General features: G+C 43.0%; 1 protein-coding gene across 4 annotated transcripts in view; it reads right to left on the bottom strand.

The window, feature by feature from the left end:
- ADAMTS9 (ADAM metallopeptidase with thrombospondin type 1 motif 9) overlaps nucleotides 1–22,516 on the bottom strand; it is a 140,737-nt gene that overhangs the window by 84,908 nt on the left and 33,313 nt on the right. For 3 of the 4 annotated variants that reach the window (XR_014507509.1, XM_083424539.1, XM_083424537.1), the window contains exons 7-16: nucleotides 21,537–21,577; nucleotides 21,303–21,408; nucleotides 19,026–19,172; nucleotides 16,534–16,675; nucleotides 14,170–14,277; nucleotides 11,244–11,389; nucleotides 4,924–5,105; nucleotides 4,018–4,154; nucleotides 2,029–2,146; nucleotides 1,650–1,745 (exon numbers count right to left, since the gene is read on the bottom strand). Coding sequence is in view for 3 of the 4 variants with exons in the window: in XM_083424539.1 (XP_083280665.1) it covers nucleotides 1,650–1,745; nucleotides 2,029–2,146; nucleotides 4,018–4,154; nucleotides 4,924–5,105; nucleotides 11,244–11,389; nucleotides 14,170–14,277; nucleotides 16,534–16,675; nucleotides 19,026–19,172; nucleotides 21,303–21,408; nucleotides 21,537–21,577 (1,223 nt within the window). In the remaining variant the exon portion in view is untranslated. The remainder of the gene's footprint in view (nucleotides 1–1,649; nucleotides 1,746–2,028; nucleotides 2,147–4,017; nucleotides 4,155–4,923; nucleotides 5,106–11,243; nucleotides 11,390–14,169; nucleotides 14,278–16,533; nucleotides 16,676–19,025; nucleotides 19,173–21,302; nucleotides 21,409–21,536; nucleotides 21,578–22,516) is intronic. The other variant, XM_083424538.1, reaches the window with a different exon arrangement.

Below are 22,516 nucleotides of genomic sequence, written 5' to 3' on the forward strand. Positions count from 1 at the left end.
GCAAACATGCACGTGCTCATGTACAAAATCTGGAGTCTACAAGCATGCAGCATACCAAAACCCAAGACACAAATGCTCATGGACACAAATGTCTATATCCTCTAACATCAACCCAACCTTTGACACAACCAGTACACACTTCAACACACTCCCTAATGCAAACGTGAACATCCCACCTGTATCAGTTCATTCTCTTTTATCTTCCTACATAGAACACACTTGTAGGATGGAAGTTAACTCCACCACACAACACCTTGATTTAGTTGTAAAGAAATACTAAAACAAGAGGATCTAGCTAAAACATCTAAAGCTGACCATCCAAATGGGAGATTCGGAGGTGTTTGGCCAGCACCGTATTTTGCGTTTTGCTTTATGCCAAACATGAGCAACACACAAAAATGTCAAAAAGCTTAAAAGTCTAAAAGCTTTCTCTAAAAGGGACGGTTTCCTGAAAACAGCAGTCTGCTGCACAAATTCACACTAATGCGATTATGTAGTTAATTTCCTAAGTTAGTTTCCCCACCATTTCACCCATCACAGCTACTATATTAGCCCTAAAGGAGTACTCAAGTTGCACAGAAAGGAAGGTGTTCTCTGAAAAGGCCTGCAAGAGATAAAAAGCTATCACACTGCAAAGGGACAAGGAAGGGGAACTTTCAAAGCACACAGAATCCAGCCACTGTTGCTTTTCACGCAGCAGTGGGCTCTTACGGTGCCAACAACACTGAAACCCACAACAAATCCGAGTCTTTCCTCTTGTGGGAGGGTGAAGTAGTGAGACAAAAAAAGGTACACCTCTCAGTTGAAGGTGTGGTTGGATACTTCCTAAAGCATGAATGTCACCTTTGACACAAACAGGCCACCCATAAGAGGAAATGAAAAGTTCTCAGGGCAAAAGGAAATAAAACACTAGCTTCAAGTAAGACACACTGGATCAGGTAGGAGTTGCTCCGCCAGCTTATTTGTGCAAGGAAGCCTTTGCCAAGCTGTTACCCTCCAGATGTTTTTGACTACAACTCCCATCAGCCCCAGCCAGCACAAGGCTGATGGGAGTTGTAGCACAAAACATCTGGAGGGCACAAGGGTGGCGAAGGCTAGCCTAAGGTATATTAGTGGCTCCCCATTTGTGGAATGCTTTCCCCCACAAGGTCCATTATTAGGCGCCAGGCAAAAACATTCCTCTTCAACCAGGCCTTTGGCTGATTAGTGTGCTACAGCCTTTTAAATGTGCTTGTGGGAGCAGGGGGCTATTGTTTTGTTGCTTTTGTTTTACCTACTTATTTTTGTCTTTATCTTATATTTTTACTTTGTAAGCCGTCCTGAGATCTTTTGACGAAAGGCAGTATAATAATAATAATAATAATAATAATAATAATAATAATAATAATAATGCATTTTATTAAATACTTCTGAAGGCATCTCTGGGTGAGTTTCCTTCTTTTGCTCCATGCTAGGTTTGGATTGAGATGGGGCTAAGACACATTTTTGCTACAGAACCATCAAGACTCAATATCCAGCACAGAGTAACTCTGCATCAGACGACCTTTGAGTTCTTTCCATACTGGAAGTCCCGTGTTAGCCCAATGGAAATATAAGCACGTCAAGAAAACAGCATGGTTTCCCCACTGCTAACAAGTGCCATGTCTTACCAAGGTAGTTATCATCTTCTGGTTTCCCTGAGTAACTATGCTGCCGCACATCGATATTTGTAGCACCAGCCGGTATGCGTATCACAGTGTTATAACCTGGGGAAATAAACTAGAAAGTCAAGCTTGTCATGTATCCTCTGCTTTTCTTTCTAAATCATCTTAGTAAAGAGGGCAGGAAACCAAAGTAAAAATTTGGAGTTATGTCAATTAAATTAGTTGTTTGGTGTGATCACAAAGTAGCAAGAAAGTCACATTTCCGGTAGCTTAAGGGAATTCCTGCTTATTATAAGTGTTAGGTGTTTGAGCGCATCATGCACGGTTAAGGGGTTTTCCTTCCTGGCGCTCTGCCCGAGTAAAGTTTTCTGCGACTGATTCTTACCATAGTGCACCGTGTTGAATGTCCCTGCAATGGTTTTGCACGACGAATTGTCACCGCCACACACCCCGCACTTATCTCTCCTGGCTTTCGAATTGAGCACGTGATCACATCCAGCTTGCTTTAGAGAAAGAAAAGTTCAGAACTAGATTGAACAAATACGGAAAATAGGATAGCGTTTAGCAGCGCTCCAAATTGAAAACATGCATCTGCCACCGAAGGCCTCCGACTGCCTCGCTCATTCTTTTCTTTTCCAACGTGCTCTGTTGAAGCTATAATTATAGCCATCTTCCAATTAGGACTTGAAAAACGAGTCTCTTCCAGGCCCGCCATGTGAAGAGCAAAACCACTCAGCGTGGCGGGGAGAAAAGGTGGGGGGAGAGCTAAGGAGCTGTGGGGGGCAGGATTACACCGTGGTTAAAAGTCACACGGACGTGGGATAGGGTCATTATCAAAATGGCATTTGTGTATTTATTAAGTATTTGTAAACTGCTCTTTTCATAAAAGCATACTGAGGAGGGAGCACAGCATGCAAAGTTATAATAAAACGAGCAAAAGCATCCATTAAGACATAATTAAAATATCAATAAAACAGTAAATAGATACTGGTTGGTTAAAGGGGGAAATTCATATTGTGAAGGCCTGCCTAAACCACACAGTGAAGTAGAAATGCCTAAAAGAAGGCAGGGGTGGTTCCTGTGGGAACACCATTGGCAAGGCCTGAACCTGCCACACTATAGTCTTGGTTCCCAGTGAAGGCCAGCTAAACCTGAGAGAAGTGGGAAAGCATCAGATGTAGGGCCATCAGAAGATCTCAGTGATCAAGGTTGGGCATAAGGAGTCAGGTGGTCCTTAATGTAAAGTTGCTTTTCCCCGGCTTTGTATTTTAACTATTGCTTTTTCCTGTTTTAAATTGTTTTGGCTGTGTGGGAGGTGGGGCAGGCTGGGTAAGGAGGGGGACATGGCACAGGTAGTTAATGACTTGGCCATGTGCCAGACCTGAGGAATTGTGGTTGTCCTGTCAACCAGCCCTCGGGTCTGCAGCTGCTGTTGCTGAATGCCACAGCGCCACTTGCGCCCAGCTGGGCACTTGGTGTAGCTTCAGCGCACACTTGAGGGTCGGGGATGGGGACTTGCTGTGGTGGAGGAAAACTCCAGTCAAATGCAATCAAAGACTGGTGAGGGTTCATCATTGAGACTACCTAGTGGCAGTGAAGAGAGCGAAGAAGGCAGGCACTCTCAGGGAAACTGATTTTCTAGATCCATTTCAGTCAGGGGTTAGGTCCGATTTTGGCACGGAAACTACAATCCTTTACTCCTTTGTATTAATGGTAGAGGAAGCAGCAAAATCTGTTATACGATTTAGATGCTGGAGGTTCTGTGGAGTTCATATCCCACAGATCCATTTTGGGAACCGACTGGCCTGTTTGTCCTGTCCAAAGTGGATTCTGTCTGGACAGTATGAAGCCTCCAGGTGCTGTCACAGAGCCAACACACAGGCATGCACCAGGGCCCCACAGAATCCATCCCTATCATGGCTATTATGTGGGGAATGAAACCTCACTCCTCATACACTTAAAACCCCTCATTATTTTGTGATTTGGGGCTTTGGCAAGATACACCAAACGTGGTTGTTAAGGCAGCTGCGTAATACAAAACAGAACCCTAAAGGGGATATATTACAGTCTAAAGCAGATAACAAGGCTCTTGGGTTTAATTTAAGATAAAGAGTATGGAATAGGGCCCCCAGGCCTTCCCATTTGGCCCACAAAGCCATTTAGGCCAAGTCATGCCCGCATGCCCTATATCTGATGTCATATTTGCAGAGCACTATGCAGAAACCGGTCATAGTGAGCACAGGTGACTGACTGACTGGTGGCGCGCCCACCTGTGAAACCTGGAGAAAGGCCCTCAGGATCCAACTCATGGAAGAGGAATGAGCTGGTTCCTCGAAGAGCGTTAGCCAGTTAAACCGAAGGAGGCTGTATTTACCCGACAAAGTCCTTGTACACAGATGTCATTTGTGTCTGGGCCACAAGGAGTGCCATCAATAACTCTGTCCCTGAGCTGATAATACGCCGTGTTTCCTGCCACTCTGCAGAAGAGCTTGCACCTATCTTTCATTAAAACTGCCAAGAGAAAGAAAGGAGAGGGAGGAGAAAACCAAGTTAATTTAGTGCTGGTTGTTTACTTTGTATGGTGAAAGAACACTCTTATTCACTCTCCCACAACTCTGAGCTAATGCCCCTTCCCTCACAGGCCAAAAATCAGATGCCAGCACTGCCTTGACCAAATGAGGTACTTATTCGCACAGTTGGGTTGCTCTCAGCTCAGTTGCCATGGCGGCAGCAGGTTGGTGGCGGTGATGGAGCAGCCTATGGCTGCAGGCAGGTGACTGATTCTACTGGGCCAGGTGGTAAAAGGAAACTGGACAGTGGAGGCAGGGCTCCAGTGAAGAACAGCGGGAGGAAATCATCATGAGGCGGCTCCCCACAACTTCCTCCTTAGACTGTTGTTTTGCAAGGTTGAAATCACTGTATCCTGAAAATCTCTAGAGATCTTGCCTGCATTCATTTGACAGCCCCCCACTCCAATATTGTAACTTGCTATTTAAATAATGTAAGGGAGCTTTTGTCAGACCAAACTGGCCCCGTGAATATATTTCCTATGGGGGCAGAGACGCCTCATGTTAAGGCTTTGCTCTTAAAAATGGTGGTGCGAATCAACCCTGGGGCTAGGAACAATACACAGAATTAAGCTGCAAGGTGCGTGTTCCTTGCATCTAGTCCACAGATGAGGGACCCATTAAACTCGAGGGCTTCATTTCCTTCATGGCAACTTCCCAGCTCCTGGACTTGGGCTTCTGATCTAATTGCTAGATTGTTTTGATATACTTACTTCCGCTGTATTTTGGAACCCAGCGCACATTAGGAGGTAGACCGTTAATGTTAAAATGCTTCCCATCGAAGACTGCACATTGCTCATCGCGGAAATCTTTCTTTTGTTTTGAACATGGTTCAGTGTTGCAGGATTTAAATTTCATTCGTCGTCCCACACAGTATTTTCCACCATTTTTGGGTCTTGAAAAAAAGAGATGGGATAAGTATATAGTTACAAATTATAACATTATTTAAGAAAACCCAACCCTCTCACACAACCCATCCATTTTTGGAAGCCTTCACTAGTTCTTTGATCCTTTCACTTCTTTCCAACTTTTAAAGCCCTACCACAATCTTGGTTGCATCAGACATACTGATAGCTGTGATGGTACTTTGTTCCATGTGGTTTAAGAGACAAAGAAGAAGTGTTGTGCCCACTCACTCCTTGCTTCCTTCTCTTGTGTGTCTAATGCCATACTTCCAGGGTTTGTCAAACCAGAGTTTCTGGTTACATCCAAACCAGGAAACTGTGTTTTAAGCTTTCTAAAATCCTGGCTTGCAAACAAAAATCAAACCAGGTTTGTAACATAGGAAGAAATTCAGGGTAACATTATCATAATCTTTCTATCGCCGTGAGCATTTCAGCTTGCCAGACAGAACAGTACCCCCTCTTCTCCCCCCAGGTGCTGTTCTGGGGCTTCTCCCAACCCCGCCAGAGCACAACACTTTTTCTCAGTCTAATAGACCAGTGGTTCCTAAACCTCTCCCTATGGACTGCTTGAAAATCACTGAGAGTCTTATAGGACCACTTAGCAGCTTTTCTGCCTGTTGTAGCACTTACAATGCATTGTGCTAGGTACTGTATAATTTTAAATTGTATTTTTATTGCTTATTTTATTTCTTATATACGGTGATTTGAATCCCATATTATTCAAATTATAACCCAATAAAATGAATGCATGAAATGAAAGCAGCAAGAAAAATCCAATTAAAAATCAATATGAATATTTAATGCAATGGATGTGCCATCTCTCCCCTTCAGCCACAAAACTGCAGACCACTTAAACAAAGCTCACGGACTACTGGTGGTCTGTGGACCAGTTTAAGAACACCTGTAACAGTCCATTGGATTGAGATCATTATGCCTGAACTGGTGTCGTATGGTCAGGATTTCTCAGCACAGAAGAGGAGCTATCTGAACTGACTTCAGTTCTCCTAAATATTTTTGCTACTCGCGGCAAACACAACCCACCAGCCTTGTATGACATGCCTACAGAAGCTAATATTTCGCTTCTTGCCTAGACTGATACAGATTACCAGGCAGGCCACAATATACGGGTGGTGGGCTTCATTTAGAGTGAAGGGTCACACACTGTGCAGGCTGGCTCCCTTGTTTCTGAACAGAATTAGAGAGAGCTGCTTCGTTCTGATTATGAATCACTAACATGACCTTCCAGTATTGTTATAAGGATTGATGAGGTAAGAACTGTCAAGCACGTGGGTGTTCTCCTTGCAAAACAAGTTTGCACACTGCATTTCATATGTGACAGCACATACATACCATTCCCCAAGTGGAGATGATCTGTGCAGAATAAAATGTCACAAATAAAGCCGTGTTGAGACCAAGAGCCAAGGCACACCAGTCACTTAATATGAAAATCTGGATTGAAAACAGTACACAGTCTGCTGGACTATCTTGGTTCTCAACAAGATACTGCAGGATCCATTTAATAGCTAATTACGTGACAGGAAATATCCCCCCCCCTTCATTGTGAAAGCTAATAAATTAATCCAAAATTGTTTGAAAGAAAATTAGGCTGCAATCTTATGCCCGCTTTCCTAAGAGTAAGCTATGATGAACTCAGTGGGATTTACTTCTGAGTAGGCATGCACAAAGGTCCGTATAGTTAAAGCTATGGTTTTCCCAGTAGTGATGTATGGAAGTGAAAGCTGGACCATAAAGAAGGCTGATCGCCGAAGAATTGATGCGTTTGAATTATGGTGCTAGAGGAGACTCTTGAGAGTCCCATGGACTGCAAGAAGATCAAACCTCTCCATTCTGAAGGAAATCAGCCCTGAGTGCTCACTGGAAGGACAGATCCTGAAGCTGAGGCTCCAATATTTTGGCCACCTCATGAGAAGAGAAGACTCCCTGGAAAAGACCCTGATGTTGGGAAAGATTGAGGGCACAAGGAGAAGGGGATGACAGAGGACGAGATGGTTGGACGGTGTTCTCAAAGCTACTAACATGTGTTTGACCAAACTGCAGGAGGCAGTGGAAGACAGGAATGCCTGGCGTGCTCTGGTCCATGGGGTCACGAAGAGTCGGACACGACTAAACGACTAAACAACAACTAGGCATGTACAGATTTTTTTCAAACCAAAAACAAGTTTTTGTGAGGATGGAACTTTGAAGAGAACAAGCAACCATGTATGGATTCCAATCCACACAAAACTGGGTTTGAAGTCTGCTCACAAAAAGTTTTCAAGGCAATACCATTTTCCTGTGCGATTTTTGATGTCAGAGGCAACACACTGCACATATGGTACTGTCACAAACTGCAGGAAGCTGGGCTTTGCTGCCAAGCTATCATTCATCAGCTTCACGGTCCCATAATGAAACTTCCTTTCAATCAGGATGTTGGGGTTAAAACATACTTACAGCTCTGAAATTGATTATTTTTTTTCTTTTCCAAACTAGCCCTTTACCACCCTAACAAATTTTATGACAACTTTGAAGCCATTAAGGCTTCGTACTAGCTTTCTCAGCAGCAAGCAGAGACAGATCTAAACCTGGCTCGATGTACTTTGAAGCGGAAGAAGTACCCACTGGCAGAGATGGTATGTTCCTAATTAAGTACTGTCTCCAATATTGCCATGCCTTGTTCACAATTGCCATTTCCTTTCCTTATACAATCAAATTCCATTCTGTTTTTTCAATAGATATCCGAAATGAAACCTTTTAATGCATTCAGACAGTTGGAAAGACTCTTGGGTTATCAACCCAAACTTTCTGCTCTACAGCGGGAAAATATAGGCGGCTGTAGTCAGAAGGTTTTCTAGACTCATCTTAAGCTAAGGGACCTGGCATGAGAGCAACATGAAGGGACAGGAGGTGACACAGAGTTCTGATTGTTTGTGTCAGGGAAACAGCAGGGGGGCGTGGAAGTAAGTGTGCCCACATACAGCCCTGGCACAACCTGTTTCTGCTCCCACTCCTATGGCCGGAACACCAGTGCTAGCAGGCATTCCCATTTTGCATACTAGGGGACCTCTGGGGGCGTTTACTGGTGGACCTCCCTCAGTCAGTAGAATGGCCTTTATGCCAGTACCTAAGAACGTATAGCCCGGAGCAGGGTTTCCCAAACTTGGGTCTCCAGCTGTTTTTGGACTACAACTCCCATCATCCCTAGCTAGAGGGACCAGTGGTCAGGGATAATGGGGATTGTGGTTTGGGAAACCCTAGCCTGGCAGGATCCCAAGTAAGTACAGGATTGTTCCCTTAATTTTATTTTAAAAAAACAAACAAAAATATCTATAGCTAAAAACACGGAGAGCAAAAAATATTAAAAGGATGAAAGAATGCCAACACAACAGACGTCTCAGCTGTTAAAGTGAGTTTATACTTCTGCCATATTTACTCCAATTTTACTTTTACTGTTGAAATTATGACCATTGTTTTAATTGCTGCTTTTTATTGTTTTGCTGTGACGCTATTCTACTTGCCAGCTTGTAAATCAGTTATGTCGAAGAGATGGGATACAAACATTTTTAGACATATACGACGTATATGATTGTGTGGCGATTCCCGCCCCCTCCCACAGATGGAGTAAATAAAGACACTGGACACCAGAATTTAGGTTAATGGCTGCTGTAAAGAAAGAAAAAGGGCGAGCCAGGGCTGCCCCGACCTTAAATGCCCCTTAGTAAGCCCGCCCCTACCGCCAGCCGATTGGCTGGCACTGTAGGTGATGAATATTAATGAGACTGGGAATCCCTGAGTTCCGCGGGGCTGGCGCCAGCCCCGCAAGAATGTAGACAGGGGCGTGAGCCCGCAACCCCCCCTCCTTAGGTCGGGAGTGGCTTTGCCAACATAGATTTGCAAACGGTGGTTGAGACCAGTCTTGCTTTGCTGAAAGCATCTTCCCCATGTGGCATCCAGTAAGTACACCAATCCCATCCATTAGTGGCTTATCGTAAGCCTTTTTTCTACCTTGGGGACTCAGCAGAGCATCGTGGTGAGACGGGGTCTGCTCATTCCTTTGATTGCTATGAAAGCATAGTCCGCTTGCACAGCCACTTACATCTTCTTACAAAGAGCTGGTCCATGTATGTGTCAGAGTAAATTCTTTTTAAATAAAATAAAAGAGAACCACTGGCAGCAAAAGCTCAGGATAAGACAGTGAGTGTCTTGGGCTTTACGAGCACATTTAATGGGGAGGCAGCACTAAGCCAGGGAAAAGAGGTTTCACTTGGCCTCCTCCTCCCTTTCTTCTCCCAGCTCATTCTTCGTACCATTGTCCTTCTATACGGGCAACTGCGGATGAGTGAAATCTGCCAATTTCTATTTTGTTCCATTTCTCGTTTTTCCAATCTTAAGTCTAGTCCCCAATATTTCCTCACCAGTTTGCAACTCCTTTTTCTTTTTTAAAAATAAGTCTTCATGAAGACTTACATTCTCTCCCTAAACTGCAGATTTCTCCTAATGTACACATTGTTGAGGGACGTGGGTGGCGCTGTGGGTTAAACCACAGAGCCTAGGGCTTGCCGATCAGAAGGTTGGAAATTTGAATCCCCGCGATGGGGTGAGCTCCTGTTGCTCGGTCCCAGCTCCTGCCAACCTAGCAGTTCAAAAGCACGTCAAAGTGCAAGTAGATAAATAGGTACCACTCCAGCGGGAAGGTAAATGGCATTTCCGTGTGCTGCTCTGGTTCGCCAGAAGTGGCTTAGTCATGCTGGCCACATGACCAGGAAGCTGTACGCCGGCTCCCTCGGCCAATAAAGCGAGATAAGCGCTGCAACCCCAGAGTCGGCCACGACTGGACCTAATTGTCAGGGGTCCCTTTACCTTTACACATTGTTGTATGTAATTACGCATATTTCTTACAAAGCATCTCCAATATAACTTGTTTCCCCACTAAAAAATGCATATTTATGCACACTCATTATGCATTTGCGCATTTCTGCATACTTAACTCGGCTAGACAACCGCACTGGAAAATTCAGAGATGTGTGAACTTTTATAGATGGCTGTGGTTTGGTTAGCATGTTGATTCAGAAAGTGAGTATTTGCTATGTTTGTCTTGTATATGTGAACAGAGTCCTATTTCTCCCTCATGCCTACTGCTACACCACACCCCCAAGCTCTTTACGAAATCTACCGATGTATGAGAATGAGAGCAGTCTATGGTTGCCTTGTGAGACAAAATCACTTACAAGTATTCAGAAGTACTATTTGGCCCAAAATGAATATGACCTTAAAAACAAACAGCATTTTAAAATAAATTTGTACTCTAGATAATTCCTGAAGTGGCTTCTGATTACATACACACACACACAAAATGTCAGTAAATTTAAAAGGAGTAACACAAAAATTAAACCACAACAGCACACTGAATTAAAAGACTTGAGAAAGTTCAAACAAGGTATTTGACTGATGCCAAAATTAGATCAGACACCATGTGACCCTCTCTTGTGGAAGAACATTCAACAATTGACGCATTACTTCTTCTCATTCTGCTTATTTGAGATCAGTCCTGATTAAAAATCTTCATCGCCAATTGTATGACTTCCACAGCTGGAAACTGAGGACTGAAATTCACAACACAAAATAAATTTGTTTTAAAGCTAAGTGACCTAATTGGCCAGTTTCAGTTTCATAAGCTGGTCATAGTGCAGCTACAAATCAGACTATGCACTTCTCCAAATTTGGTGATGTAGCTTTCGTTCAAAAAAATACGCCAAAAATGAATATTTTAAATAAAAATATGTGTATACAGATGAATGTTTTAGTGGAGAATATTGAAAAACATACAAAATGTGTATTTCAGAGTAAGAATATATATAAAATGAAGATAATTTAAATACCAAACGAGGAAGGATTATACATATAACTGAGGGCTAATAGGTTGATCCATCCATCCTTAAATGATATACTTCCTTAAATGATATCCATCCTTAAATGATATACTTCCTCACAGGTGATATCATATGGTTTACTACAGCACTAGAGATATCAGCATTTTAGCAACATTTTTTTTCATTTTGGGAGGGAGGCCAACAATGGCTGTTACTCTTTCACCAGTAAGCTTGACAGTTGGTTAGCACTCCTGTACTTACTCAGGCCTGTTGCATTCTCGAACAGCATTTTTAATGCCCCCGCCACATGTTCGTGAGCATGCGCCAAAGGGACTCCATGTGCCCCATGCTCCGTCCGTCATGGATATCTCTCGCTCTCTGGGAACACAGTGGCCATATTTGCAGTGCTATACTCCAGAAAGGGCAATAGAAAAAGAAAGAGTTTCACAACATTGTTTCATTGCTATGATCTGGATCCAAGCATTCTAAAATGAACCCAAGATACTACTACTACCACTACTAATTTCTTATTTATACCCCACCCATCTGGCTGGGTTTCCCCAGCCACTCTGGGCCGTTCCCAACAAAAGATTAAAAATACATTAAAACATCAGTCATTAAAAACTTCCCTAAACAAGGCTGCTTTCAGATGTCTTATTTCTTTGACATCTGATGGGAAGGCGTTCCACAGGGCAGGTGCCACTACTGAGAAGGCTCTCTGCCAGGTTCCCTGTAACTACGCTTCTTGGAGTGAGGGAACCGCCATAAGGCCCTCGGTGCTGGACCTCAGTGTCCGGGTAGAACGATGGGGGTGGAGACGCTCCTTCAGGTATACTGGACCGAGGCTGTTTAGGGCTTTAGAGGTCAGCACCAGCACTTTGAACTGTGCTCGGAAACGTAATGGGAGCCAATGTAGGTCTTTCAAGACCGGTGTCATGTGGTCTCAGCGGCCACTCCCAGTCACCAGTCTAGCTTTACACCTGAATGTGATGTTGTCAAACTTAGCAGGAAAAGAAATTGCACCCGTCAGAACACAATATTAGAGATCAGCCTTCTCTCCTAACCCAAGTTGCGCGGGAGACATTTTCCTGTTTACTGTGAGGTGGGGAGCTGCATTTGTGTTTTTGCTGCTGCTCAAAATCTGGTTGTAACACTATGATAAACTGGTATTTTCCATCCTACTAAAATGAAATTCTTCTACTCATTATTTTATTGAGGGGGTTGATTAAACTATGGTAAGTGAGGATAAACCAAGATAAAGACATAGTTTCAGGTGCTGACTTGTTCAAAAACACATAGTTTAAGCAAGCCACAGTTTTTCAACTTCAAGCATCACAAGGAACCAAAGTTTGCTTAAAAGTAGAAGTGGATGCTTTCAATGTTCTCTGTCTGGTGCATGGAAGAGGAGAGGGGAGGGCGCGATCTTGATGCTCGTGTAGCAGGAAACTACAGTTTCCCATTGTATCTGAACCAGGGCAGTGAATTTATAATCAGTTTTTAGTTATGGATTAAGAAGCAACCACTCCCATCAAATTCTACTGCAGATATGAATGAGGTTTGAATCTCTGAAAAATGAAGGGCAATCAATCTGCTGAGGACAGTGGAGTGACAACTCCCCAAGCCATTGAGTTCTGCTCATTTGCTGATCCAGGACAAGAAGCACAAGCTGTTACAGCTTCTGAGGAAAGCAGCCTGGCTGATTTTCTGATCACAGGTTAGATGTCACAGTGTGTAGAAAGAAAAGATGCATCTGCAGATCAGGCATGTTGAAAGAACCTCTCAAATACTGAAGGCTAAAAAAAAAAAAAAATGATGTAAATAACAAGGGTGGGGAGGAAGGAGAGAGTGGATTCATGTCTCTGCCCTGTCAAGCTGGATGCCCTAGGCACAATATGTTCCCCTTCTGAAAAGATCCTGCACCACTTATGTGCAACCACGTCACTCTCAGCGAAGGGGAAGCTCAGAGAATTTAAGAACGGCAGCATCAGTTCCTACGCTAACCTTCTGCAAGAGCACAGAGGTTCTGCAGCTGTCAAAATAAAGATACACATGGCATCAATATAGACAGCGCTATCCCCAAAGAGGAACATCTTGCAGAACAGCTGCCATGTGCAGTGAAAATATTGAATAGCAATCGCGCTCCGCGCACAACAGACCAATTTGGCTCGAGAGCGCCTAGAACTCACACCACGCGGCATGTTTTACGCATGTTTGAGCCAGCAGTGAAAGGCGGAAGCCTCACTGGAGAAACTGGTATAATCCAACAATGGCAACTGCAAGTGAGTGCTACATCTAGTTGTGTGAATCAGATGAATCTGAAATAATGCTGATTTAAAAACAAAAGCAGAGACATCCCCTTGCCAACAAAGGTCAGTATAATTAAAGCTATGGTTTTCCCAGTAGTGATGTATGGAAGTGAGAGCTGGACCATAAAGAAGGCTGATCGCCAAAGAATCAATGCTTTTGAATTATGGTGCTGGAGGAGACTCTTGAGAGTCCCATGGACTGCAAGAAGATCAAACCTATCCATTCTGAAGGAAATCAGCCCTGAGTGCTCACTGGAAGGACAGATCGTGAAGCTGAGGCTCCAATACTTTGGCCACCTCATGAGAAGAGAAGACTCCCTGCAAAAGACCCTGATGTTGGGAAAGATGAAGGGCACAAGGAGAAGGGGACGACAGAGGACAAGATGGTTGGACAGTGTTCTCGAAGCTACCAGCATGAGTTTGACCAAACTGCGGGAGACAGTGGAAGACAGGAGTGCCTGGCGTGCTCTGGTCCATGGGGTCACGAAGAGTCGGACACGACTAAACTACTAAACAACAACAGCAACAACCATGGCATGACCACGCTTGAAATATTGTGTACAGTTCCGGTTGCCTCCCTTCAAAAAGGGTATCGTAGAGTTGAGAAAGGTTTGGAAAACGGCAACCAAATATGGTCAAGGAGATGGAGCAACTCCCCAAAGGTTACAACATTTGGGGCTTTTTAGTTTAGATGGGGGTTTCCCAAACTTAGGTCTCCAGCTGCTTTTGGACTACAATTCCCATCATCATCGAATGCTTCTAAAAAAAGATTAGGCAAATTCATGGAGGATAAGGCTAGCAATGTTCCACGGCCATGCTTGGAGGCATTACGGCTCACGTGTTTGGGGTTAGCAAGAAAGAGTCAAGGAGCTGCAACAAACCTTGCCCTGGCCACATTCCGTCCCATCAGCCCATGGCGTGTGTTGAGTCCGACATCCTTTATGTGCTCCATCAGCATTGATGCACCAGAGTCTCCTGCACTGCTTCTGCTTAAGTGAGTTCAAAAAGTCTCAGCATTACTGAACAGCCAACCCAACATACATCATAGCCCAGAGACATAGTTTAGATTATCTCCCTGGTGTTGTTACCATCGTGTGTAAACAACGAACGCAATAAAGCAGGGGAAGATGACTCGGGCTCTGGTTGTAGAAGCTTTCTGCTCAAGTGCCTTAACCATGGATTTCAGCGGCCGGGTTAGTAGCCAACAGTTCAGTCCAAACCGAAGATCCATTGGGGCAGGAGAGTTTGGATTCAGTGGATCTTGGGTTTCCTGGCTCAGCTGGGGCTTTGCTGTGTAAGACACTCACCCTGGCTCAGCCGAGGCTCAGCCAGGGGAACTTAAAACATTAAAGCGTCAAAAAGGGAGTATTCTGGGGGCAGGAGAGAGCAAGGAGACACTTACACCCCTTCAAAACCCCTTTCAGCTTGGTTACGTGACCTAAAACAAACCCCAATAAGAACCAATCACAACAATACAAACACAACACGTAGGCTAACAGTATAGAATATATAATAGAATGATGTTATCATTCAAATTATAGGAACAAGCCAATCAAAATTCATATGTACAATATAACAGAGGACTGTCAAGCCGTGTGTTCAAAACAGATGTCGAAGGACAGACTCACAATAGCCTTTTCAAAAGTTTCAACAGAAGACGTCTCAAAAGTAAAGTCTCTCAATAGGCTTTTAAAAGTTTCAGTGGAAGAGGTCTCAAAAGGACAGTGTCTCTGGAATGATACTACTAATAGTCTTCGTCAGCTGGAAATAAGATACAAGGCATACAAACCTTGGCTTATTCCTATAATTTGAATGGTATCATTATTCTGTTCTATATTCTCTACTAACTATTAGCCTACGTGTTGTTTTTGTATTGTTGTGATCGGTTATGGGACCTGGCAACCCAGCAGAACTCAAGTTTGCAAAAAGGGTGGTGTAAGACACGTTCCCCCAGATCCTTCCTGAACAGATTCTGGAATACAGTTAACTTAAGCCACTGCTTACAAAAACAACAACCCTTAAGCCAGCGCAATTTACACTAGACTATGCCTTGGATTTCCAAACACAGAATTGCTCTGTTAGTTTGTATTCACACAGAGCAGCTTGCAAGTCAGACTATGGAAAGCTGAGGGGCGGGGGGGGGGGGGGACAAATAAGAGCAAACATATAAATAAGAGTAAACATAAAACCTGGACAACCCAGGAATATTTCTGATTGTCTAGAAATGTGGCTGCATCATGAACACAAAATGGTCCCCAAATTATTAGCATTGTTTGAAGCATTGTGTTTTTTAAGATCAGCAATATCATTTGCAGTATAGAGCCTCTGAAGTGTAGAGAGAAAATCAGGTTGGCAATCACAGTTTACAATGAGACTGTCTTACATTCCAACTCTATTACTATTAAAATATGTGGATAAGCCATTTCCCCTCTGTGATTCCTAATTTGGAACAGTTATATAAAATTTTAAGTTCTTCCTGTAGCAGCATACAGAACCTGCTCTAGGTGAGAATTTAGTGATATAAACAGGGATTTCTGCGACATCAGTCCTTCCAAATCCTATCATGTTTCTTCTCCCTTCACCCGGCAAATTTAAAATTGGGCACAAGTTTTACCACATATTGTGCTTGTAGACTGAAGTTACCTAATATTGCTTGTAAGCTTAAATGTTGCTGCTCAAGCAGGCCCCATTCACACACCTACCCAGAGGCATCTCTCACATGGCTGTGTAATGAACATGAACAACCCAAATACAGGGCCTGGGCAGACTGCATGGATTTCCCACATCTGATCAGCACTCTGTAAGGAAGTAGGGTGTTGACTGGGTAAGAAAGGTCCACAAGACTGACCCGACCCATTCATTGTGTCATTCAAACACTTACAGTATTTGCTATTGGTTTTCTTGCTGCAATTTTATGATTTTATTGTTAGTATATTAGTCTGTAAGTATTAATACTATTACTACTACTACTACTACTACTACTAATAATAATAATAATAATAGCACAGCCATGTGAGAGGACCTGGGAAAGTGGTTTTCCTGTGTGTGTGTGTGTGTGTGTAAGACTCACATTGTAAAGCTTCGAATCCCAAATGACTGAAAGGCTGCAATCTTTTTCAACAGCAAGGATTTGTCTCATTTAGGAATCTCACATACAAAACACTTGCATGCATCTTATTTGAAATGTGCCTATCAGTATTTCATACTCAAAGCAAGTTTTTTTTTTATAAAAAAAGTGTTCTTACCATATAGGGGCAAACCTTAGCTCCAGGCCCAAAAATTAACTCACACTGCTTATTGACATCATATATGTATCCTGGAAGTTGTTGAGGCAACGCATACTTTCTCGGTGAAGGTTCATCAAGCAAACACTCCCCATAACCAGTGCTAGAATGAAAAGTGTGACATTTATCTCCACGGCTGCACTTGAGAAGTCAGTTAAGATCATTCTAAAAATCTCTCAATGGTTAGTGAATAGAGTATTATTAGCACGGAATAGTAACATACAGCATAAGGCCATTTAAGCTTACCAACCCTCAAAAAGCCCATTTATAAAAAGAGTAATCTACTAAAGGACCACAGTCGTGCCATAAAGTTGCTTCACTACATGATAACCACTTGCTCACAAAGACCAACAAAAAATTAATTTTCACATAATATTTCTGTACAGCGGTACCTCGGGTTAAGGTCCGTACTTAACCTGAAACTGTTCTTAACCTGAAGTACCACTTTAGCTAATGGGGCCTCCTGCTGCCGCTGCGCCACCAGAGCACAATTTCTGTTCTCATCCTGAAGCAAAATTCTTAACCCGAGGTAATTTATGGGTTAGCTGAGTCTGTAACCTGAAGCGTATGTAACCTAAAGCGAATGTAACCCGAGGTACCACTGTAACTTATAGCAGTAGAGAGAGGTTTAAGAGGTGCACAAGGCTGTCTTCTAAAGGCTGGAAGCAAAAGTTAAGTGACAGTGGAAGGTAAAAATAGCATCCTACTCTTCTCAGTTCCCCCCCCAGCTGCCCATAATAATAATAATAATAATAATAATAATAAATAATAATAATAATAATTTATTATTTATACGGGTTTCCCCAGCCACTCTGGGAGGCTTCCAACTGAATATTAAAAACAATACAGCATCAGACATACGCTATGAGTGCAACCCTCCCATCTAGCACTGCATCGTTCCACAATTAAAACGGAGAACCTAAAGACAGTGTAAGCTGCCTCAAATCACCTGTCACCCTCTTATACTGATGAGAAACTCTGCCCGAGAAAGAAACTTTGATTTCTTTATTATATAAATTAATGTACAGTTGCAGAGTTTGCCTTTTAGGGTTGGAGAATATTGCTTTTAGACTGGCAGAAAGCGAACAGCTGGCCGCTGTTCTCAAATGCATCTTAGTGCACAGTAGGGCTTGGAAAACTGGGGGGGGGGGAGCTGCATACCCCCCCCCATACATTTAAAGCACATTTTCCTCCCCGCAAAGGAATTGTGGGAACTGTAGTGTGTTAAGGGAATTGTAGCTCCGTAAGGGGGTAAACTAATCCCCAGGATTCTTGGGGGGGGGGTGCTTTAAAAGTATGTTGTGTGCGCAGCCTCACGACATAATTTTGGCCTGTTTCCCACCCGCTAAATTTTCACATATGGAATCATGTTGGAAAAGTACCCCCATGTGGCACTCTTGGAAGAGTGCTGTACACATGTGAAGAAAGAGGATCAGATGATAACCCAGTAATACAACCCAGTAGCTCATTTTCCTTTGGTGAGTTGCTGGATACAACACTCATGTGGGTTTTCGCCATCACTCACGGTGATTGTCTTTTTATTGCCCACTTCTACAATTAAGAGTGTTTTGCATCACAAACCACTGAACCTCTTTAATCACTCCTTCTAACCGCAAACTCAAGCGCTGGCAGGATTATAGCCAAAATAAGGACACTGGGGGAAAAACAAGAGGGAGGGAGGTATCTGCATGCTCAAGGGAACCCCAGAGGCTGTAGAAGTGCAAGAAAGCTATAAGAAAGCCTTGTTGAAAAACACAAATAAGAACTAGGACTGAGCATGCTCAACAGTTGTGGAATGTTGAGTATCAGATGGAAAAGAAAAATAGAAAGGGAGACAGCGATTGAATGACCTGATGGAGGAGAGCAGGAACCTTGAAGAAGAACACTTCCTTTAGGATTTGAGGATACACTACAAGGTTTTTTGCTTGCAATCACCAGGATTTTTCTCTTTTGTGGCTGGTACACTTTGCTTGTACCTTTAACACCCTCCCTTTCTTTTGTTCTGCTCATCATGGAGAGTAGCACTGATATCAGTTGCTGCTGGCCATGATGTCAGATGCAATCTACCTCTCTATACCATTTGCCAGGAATCACAAGCAGGGCAAGTTCTTGGGTCCTGTTTGTAGCCTTCTCGCGGACATCTTTCAGGCTATGGTGAGAACAGGATGCTAGATTAGTCGGGCCTTGGGCTTGATCCAGCACAGCCCTCCTCTTGTATTCTTACATTTTTGCCAAGGAAAAGTTGCGAGAATGAGGTGTGAATGGACCAAGGGCCGGGACCTTTTGATTCACCAAGGCATAATATGAGCAAACGAATCCACAGTGCGCATGTAATGTATATTTGCATTCCAAACCTCCCCCCTGCTGCTCTGCCCCCTCTGCTAAGCATGCATTCATATCCAGGCAATTTCACACAAACTCCAGAATCTATGAAATAGTCATTAAGGCTTTACTCTAGAAATTCTGTGATATATTTCCGGCTACATTTTGACCACATCCAAGGGTTGGTGTTGTAGTTCAGGGTGGGAGCCATCACATGCTGCTGGTTTTTCCCTCCGTCTTCTTTGCACTTATTGTTGTCGTCGTGAGGCATGTTAAATCTACAAGAGACAGCATACAGTGGCCAATGTGTTTAGGGTGAATTTTAAAAAGGAGGCAAAGTTAAAAACACTTGCAAACATAAGGGATTTCAGTGGAAGGGAGCTAAGCACCTCGTCAACTCCCCTACTTATGTTAGAATTGAAAGGTGTCATCTAGTAAAAGCATTTCATTTAGAGCGCTCTGGGTAGGAATTATGGAGCAAAGGCTTACAGAATTCCTACATGAACAGGGGTTTCTCCTAGGGCTGTGTTCAGAGATTACGGCCCATGTGAGAGGTCTCCTGCCTCATCTCCAAAACAACAATTCCCAGTTCTCCATTGGCAAGCAAGCAATAGTATTTCAGATGTTTTGGACTTTCTGCTTTGGAAATCAAAGGGTGTGACTATATGCCTAACAGAGTGCATAGGCACTCCATAGGTTTTTAAGTAGTTAAGGAAACCATGCAAATGAATTTTTAATATAGATATAATTCTTGATGAAGCACTGTCAGGACACGTAACTAATGATCTGGGGCGGTGGAGAAGGGAAGACATTTTGCATGCTTTACCAAAACAACCACAAGGGGAAACTGTTGTTTATTGTATTACCCAATCAGAAATCCAGAAAAGCAAAAATTTTGCAAAAATTGTCCCACCTTATGGCAGGACAGTGTCACCAACTTTCCATGTGGCCACATGCTCTGCTAATAAGCCTAGCAGCATCAATAGTGTACAGGTACAGGTAGTACAGGTAAATGATAGTCTACAGTCACCCAACACCAAAAAATTCAGTACAGTGGACACTCGGGTTGCAAACATAATCTGTGCAGGAGGCACGTTCACAACCTGTAGCGTTTGCAACCCGCAGCGCCGCATCTGCGCACACATGGGTTGCGATTCGGCGCTTCTGTGCATGCGCAAAGCGCGATTTAGCGCTTCTGCGTATGCATGACCGCCAAAACCCAGAAGTAACCCGTTCCGGTACTTCCAGGTTTCGGCGTGTCCGTAACCCAAAAAAAACACATCCTGAAGTGTCTGTAACCCGAGGTATGACTGTATTCATTTTCTCACTTTTCAAAATATTTCCTACTACAGTATTTAATGCTCATACCACAATTTCAAACATTGAGAAAACATTGCCATGAACCCTAGCTCGCTCCTTCATTCACATAAGGGAGCAGTGGATTGATTTCTGACATCTGACAGGTTGAGTGGAGAGTTTGTTTTGACTCTGGTGGCTGAGAGGGAGCGTGTGTCAGAAGGGAAATGAATTCATATTGATTTAAATGTACAGTGGTGCCCCGCAAGACGAATGCCTCGGAAGACGAAAAACTCGCTAGACGAAAGAGTTTTCTGAGTTGCTTCTCAAGACGGATTTCCCTATGGGCTTGCTTCGCAAGACGAAACGTCTTGCGCCTTTTAAAAAAAAACCGCCAATGCATTCCTATGGGAAACCGTCAATACACATTGGTGCTTCGCAAGACGAAAAAACTCGTAGAACGAAAAAACTCGCAGAACGAATTAATTTCGCCTTGCAGGGCACCACTGTATTAGTAATTCTGTATTAATCTAACATTATTATAAGTAACTGTTTATTTTATAATATTCTGTTGAAGTTGTCTGGTTTTGCTTCAGTTTTCTGTACACCAATTACAGATGTTTTTAATAAATTAAGTGGTATAGAAATTAAATAATCAAATTAACTCTCCCCTCTATTTACAGTCCCCAGTGCCATATCACACACCATTATCAAGGGTCCCCCAGCTCCCTTAATCAGATTTTAGGAGAGGTCAGGGGGATGCAGAGGGGAGGGGAAGGCCCTGTTCTATAACTCTTCAGTTTACTAGGGGAAAGTTTGAATCCAAGCCAATATTGGCATATACAATTGTACCTTGGAAGTCGAACAGAATCCATTCCAGAAGTCCATTCGACTTACAAAACGTTCAAAAACCAAATCGCGACTTCTGATTGGCTGCAGGAAGCTCCTGCAGCCAATCAGAAGCCATTGAAGCCCCGTCAGACGTTCGGGTTCCAAAAGAAGGTTCGCAAACCAGAACAGTCACTTGCATGGGGATATATATATTTATATAGTTTACATATCTCTCTCAAAGCTGTTATTTTTAAATAGATCTATGTTTTTATAGAACATACACATGGCCAAGTTCATGTGCAATCGTAAAAGCAGTACTTAGTCCACTGTCTTCACTAATTGAGCAGCTCCGGTATGGATCACAGACTGTACCCAATTCAGCCAGACCTGGAAAATCAAAAGCAGAACAAGAGAGAGAGAGTTTGCTCTCTAAATAAAGGCACGCACAACATTCTGTCAAAAACATGTTAACATTGACACCTTAAAGAGTAAAAGAAAAAGGAGATTAGGCTTACCTAAAGTATCACATTTGTCGTGAGCTCTACAAATATCCTGTCTGAAAGCAAAACAGACTTGATGCTTTTAATTTCCATGCAAGTTAGCATTCAGAACACACAATAATAAACATAACACCATTTAATTATATGGCTTTGTGTTTCTTGCTTGGCATTAATTTCAATATGTAGTCTGCCCAATTCCAAATGTTCAAGACGGGGATAATAGTAGATTAAAAAAGCAGGAATAAAAATCCAATTTGATTTTTCAAAGGACTATCATTAAGGCCTGATAATCTCACATTAAAATATTTTGCAGCATTATAAATAAGAGACATGAGCGCTCACTTTAATGAAAATTTCAATGCAAAACTCCTTGACTGAGTGTTGTGCATTGCTCATAACTGGTAGCTATTTTAAACTAATAGCAGAAATGGAGAAGAAGCCAAATGGGTCTTTCTATTCACTTTTCTTTTATGGGCTCTGGAGTAAAATTCAAACTGTGCATTGTTCTGAAGGTAGCAGGCAATGCTCCCCATCCACTTGGCATCTAGATTTGAAGTCATGGAGGCAGCTGCTAGTATCCTCTAACCCAGAGGTGGCTCATAATATTGAGTAAGAGCAGTCTTCCCCAACCTTTTGCCCTCCAGACATTTTGCAATACAATTCCCATCACTGCCCCCAGTCAGCATAGCCAATGATGCAAGTTGTAGTCCAAAACCTCTAGATGGCATTGGCTGGAGCAAGCAGGACTAGAAATAAGTTCCTACTAAAAACAGCTGATGTTTTTACTATCTTATGTCACTAGTACAGGCCAGTGTTTCCCAAACTTGGGTCTCCAGCTGGTTTTTTGGACTACAACTCCCATCATCCCTAGCTAGCAAGACCAGTGGTCAGGGATGATAGGAATTGTAGTCTGAAAACAGCTAGAGACCCAACGTTTGGGAAACACTGGATAGGCTGTGGTGCTTTATTAGAACATTTTTACAAAGTCAAACACT

The sequence above is a fragment of the Podarcis tiliguerta genome (assembly GCF_965153285.1).
Source record: "Podarcis tiliguerta genome assembly, chromosome: 2".
In the NCBI taxonomy this organism is placed as follows: Eukaryota; Metazoa; Chordata; class Lepidosauria; order Squamata; family Lacertidae; genus Podarcis; species Podarcis tiliguerta.